This window comes from Bison bison, unplaced genomic scaffold (genome assembly GCF_000754665.1).
Source record: "Bison bison bison isolate TAMUID 2011002044 unplaced genomic scaffold, Bison_UMD1.0 scf7180017864371, whole genome shotgun sequence".
Classification (NCBI taxonomy): domain Eukaryota; kingdom Metazoa; phylum Chordata; class Mammalia; order Artiodactyla; family Bovidae; genus Bison; species Bison bison.
This window is the reverse complement of record NW_011494943.1, coordinates 8,701,764-8,705,862: the sequence shown is the minus strand read 5'-3', so window position 1 is coordinate 8,705,862 and position 4,099 is coordinate 8,701,764. Positions and strand designations below refer to the sequence as shown.

The 4,099-nt window shown below is 56.2% G+C and overlaps 1 protein-coding gene across 2 annotated transcripts in view; it reads right to left on the bottom strand.

The window, feature by feature from the left end:
* The window catches only part of SEPT9 (septin 9), a 181,089-nt gene extending 176,996 nt beyond the window's left edge, over positions 1–4,093 (bottom strand). Inside the window, exon 1 of one of the 2 annotated variants that reach the window (XM_010856236.1) lies at positions 4,070–4,093. In XM_010856236.1, coding sequence (XP_010854538.1) covers positions 4,070–4,088 — 19 coding nt within the window. In that variant the 5' untranslated portion in view covers positions 4,089–4,093. The remainder of the gene's footprint in view (positions 1–4,069) is intronic. The other variant, XM_010856234.1, reaches the window with a different exon arrangement.
* Positions 4,094–4,099: the final 6 nt, after the last annotated feature.

Below are 4,099 nucleotides of genomic sequence, written 5' to 3'. Positions count from 1 at the left end.
CTGCGCCGGGGCTCACCCAGGAGTTTCCAGGACGGTGGGTTGTCTCAAACTCAGGTGCATTGCCAGATGCGTGGCACTCCGTGTTTGGAACCCCTCTGGGCAGGCTGGGGAGATGCTGACAGGCAGGTGGCTTTGGCAGGGGGTGGAGGGGGGGCAGTGGGGGAAGAGGTGAGCCCAAGGGGTGGGCAGATAACTGCCAACAGGCTGAGGAGGGGAGGGGCCGCAGGATCAGGCTCCGCCAGCTCCCCAAGGACTGAGAGGGCCTCTGGGTCCATAAGGGTCTGGGACCCTGGGCACAGTCCAATGGAGGTGTAGACAGACTGCCCGAGGTGGCTATTTCTCTCCGCCCAGGTCCCTGCAGGAGCCCAAGCGAGCCAGCAGGCTGGGACCTGAGGAGGCAGAGGTGCGGCAGCCAGAGTGGGGCGGAGGGGCAGGGCCAAAAGAGGAAGGAACCGGCCTTCCACCCGTGCTCCTCGCCCTCACCCCTGGCTCCCGCTCCAGGACTTGCTCCTCTCCTCTCCGCTTCCCAGAACTCAGCTCCCCAAGCGCTGGGCGTGGGGAAGACTGCTCTACCGGCTAATCTCTCGAACTGCAGCCTCCCGCCCTGCCCAGGGCTCTGCGTAGCAAGTGCAAGAGCTTTTCAACCTTCGGTAGGCCAGGTACTGATTCGGAGATCTCCTGAAAGTCACCAAGCATCTCCGAATGATTCCCCAAGTGCACACCAGCTGGATTTTATTCCGCATTTCTGTGGCTCGTGGACCTCAGCTAAGCGCCCTGAGCACTGAGAATTCCCAGGGGATCCGGGGCCACTGAAGGCACAGTGGCACAGTATGCCACCAGAAGTCCCAAATTCAGGACACCGGAAAGGTTTCGACAGCAGCCCGCTCTGACACCAAGGGGCTGAGGGGGAAACCTGGGCCACAATTCTGGTCTCCAAACCAACAGAGGCCCAGGGAGGGTGCCAGCAGCCCCCTCAGGCATCCTGGCAAAGCTGGTGACACACAGCCTCGTTGTGTGTGCTCCCTGCGAGTGATAAGGATAATGAAGCGAGTTACGAATGGCGCAGGCATTCAAGCCTTTCACGCATGAGCTCATTTCATCGTTACAACAAATCAGCATTGCCCCTGTCTACCAGATGAGGCAAACGAGACACATGACAAGGTGGAGGAGGTGGCAGCCTAGGATTTAACTCCGGGAGCCCGTGCTGTGAACCACTGAGCCACACTGCCCGCAGCTCTGCCTGGCTGGAACACCGAGCGAGGCGCATCCAGGAAGCTCCTGGAGCAGAACTGGAACTGCCAGACACAGAGCTGTTCCCACGCAAGCCCCTGGCACCCTGCAGCCTCAGCGGGCACTCACTCTATTCCCCACCTAGAAGGACCCTCTTTATTCTCCACCTTCTCAATGCTGCTGATTCTCCAAGGCCCACTCAATCCCGGCTCCCCCAGAAACCTCCCCTACCCAGGGCAATCCGGTAGCTTTTGGAGACTGTACCGCTGGGGTGGGGGGGTGTTAACTAGCCAGGTTAACACTCTGCATCCTGCCTCCCATGAGAATGCAGCTTGCTTGCAAACAATGCCCACGTCTTTCCATCATCTTTGTACCCTCAAGGCCCTGGCTGCACAGGCCCCGTGCGTAATGCGGGTCCAGTGAGTGTTTATCTAAGGCACTCAGGATCCCCTCAAACATATTTTTAAAATTCCTCCCTTTTCAGAGACTCATGAGCACTCAAGCCAGCTCTACTGAGAACATATTTGATTTTTTTCTTTCTTTTTTAGCGTTTAAACAACATTTATTATTTACTTGGCTTCGATGGGTCTTAGTTGCAGCATGTGAGATCTAGTTCCCCGACCAGGGATCGAACCCAGGCAGATCCCCTGCTCTGGGAGCACAGAGTCTTAGCCACTGGACCACCAGGGAAGTCTCTCAATTTATTTCTGAGCCCACAAATAGGTCCCAAAGGAATAATCCCACTCAATCCAGGTGAAAAATAAAAGCGCTCCTGGTTGGCTGTCCTTGAATTTTTTGACACTGGGGATCCTTCACAGTTTGATGCTTTTCCTAATTTCAGGGCACTGATGCTACATGGGAGTCAGTCTGACTTTGCAACGAGAGAGGGCACCAACAGAACTGGACCCCCCTCAGGAGGGGACCAAGCGGCCACCCTGCCCCTGGGCAAGCCCCCTCCAGCCCAACCCCACACAACGGCGACAGAGTAACCCAGCTCGCCTTGGACCATCGCCAGGAGGAGAAGCTGGAAGAGGTCCAAGCTCTCCCAGGACCGTCCTCGAGGGCCCTGCCCCTTCAGGTAAACACCAGAGACAGGGAGGCTGCCTTTACAAGAGCTGGTTCCTACCCACCTGTGAACACTACTTTGAAACCTTCCTCTTTTTTTTTTTTTCTTTTTTTTAATTTGCCAGGGCAGGACGGAGTGGGCATGGAAAAGACACATCCAGCCTGCCTCAGAGGCCCTCTTGCATCTGTGTAGGAGGGTCTCAAAGTCCCCCTAGGAAAAGGCCAGCTCACCAGGGGGACTCTGGTGGCCAGACTGATCAGCAGAAGGCAAAGTGTGAGGAGCCAAGGGCAAGAGCCAGCTGGTGTCCCTGGGCCACACCGGGCTGTTGAACTCAGGGGAAGGGCGATGCCCACAACCATCTCAACTATGTGGAACACGTTGGAGAGAAAGGCCCAGCGCCAAACCCTCGCCTACGCCACCTGGAAGCCCCCTCCTCCCCCACCATTACATCAACGCCCCCACACTCCAGGGAGGGAGCTGTGTTCAGGATGGGTGAGGGCCATGCTGTTTGCAACAGGAGGTGAAAGTTGAAATTCTAAGCCACTGACCCGGAAGGCCATTTTAGGGGAAGTTCTGAGTAATTCTCTTTGAGATGAGTTATTCTTTATTACTTGTTTTGTTTCTGAAAAACATGGAAAACAGGAGAAGACTGGGAAAATGTCCCAAAGGCAGGGGGATGGCCCAAAAGACCTCTTCAGCTCCAACTAAGTACCGTGACTCTGTCCTCTTATCAAGAAAAATTAATTCATGAGTCCTTGGCAGAAAACTTCATGTCCAAGTAGATTAAGGGGAAGAACATGAGGAGAAATTTTGCAGGGTTAGCACAAGAAGAGATGCCGTTTATAACTTGACCACTAAGGAAGACAAAGGATCCGGCCTGGATCCTTTGGGGAAAATCACAAATTAAAAAAACAAAGGGAAAAAAGAACAGATCTAGATTCCCCTTAACAAGACCTTCAAGGCTTGTGACCTCAGTTTACCCATCCTCAAAATGGAACTTCAGAGTACCCAAGGGGAAAATGCTTATGAAGGATCCTGAGTGCATGGTGGGAACTGGCCAGGCCCCTTCACCTGTCAAGCCTGCTAGTGAAGCTGGGATGCCAGCAAACCAAAAGGCATCCTGACACCCTAAAGGTGAACCCGAGTGGGCTGCAGGTGTAGCTGGATAGTCCCATTTGGGAATTTCCGGTGCTCCACTGGGTAGAGGAATAACAGGAATTCACCTGAAGAAAGGATGCTAAGACCTGGACCACCAGTCCTAGAAGCTGACCCCAAGGAAATCATCCACACAGCCCCCTCCCACGCACTCATACGCACGGACGGGGACCCAGAACGCCCGGACTCTCGGCCCCTGTCAAGTCAGCGATTCTGGAGAAGGTACAAGGGGGAAGGAGGGGGAACCAGAAGGATGGCCAGCCCAGGGCAGCGGCTCCCACAGTGGCCCCTCCAGACGCCTGAGCGAGTAGTGGCCGACAGACGGGGGTAGGAGACTCTCCGCCAAGGTCAGAATCGGGGCCCAACCGTCTTGGGGGTCAGAGAGTTCGAGCACCCGGACTCCCCAGGACACCAGTGGTCTCGGACTAGCGCGCGGGCCGAGACCCTGGAGCGCCGACGTAGAAGCAGAGGAGAAAAATGTGGTGGGGGTGCCCAGCGTCTGGTCAGCGATCCCGATCCGGGGTGCAGCTGCGTCAGCTGGCCGGTGGGACGCCCCACACCTCAGAGCTTGCCCCGGGACCCCGACCTCCCCCTCCCCGCTCCGGGCGCGGCGCCCACCTGTGTAAGACTTCTTCATGGTGCCGTCGC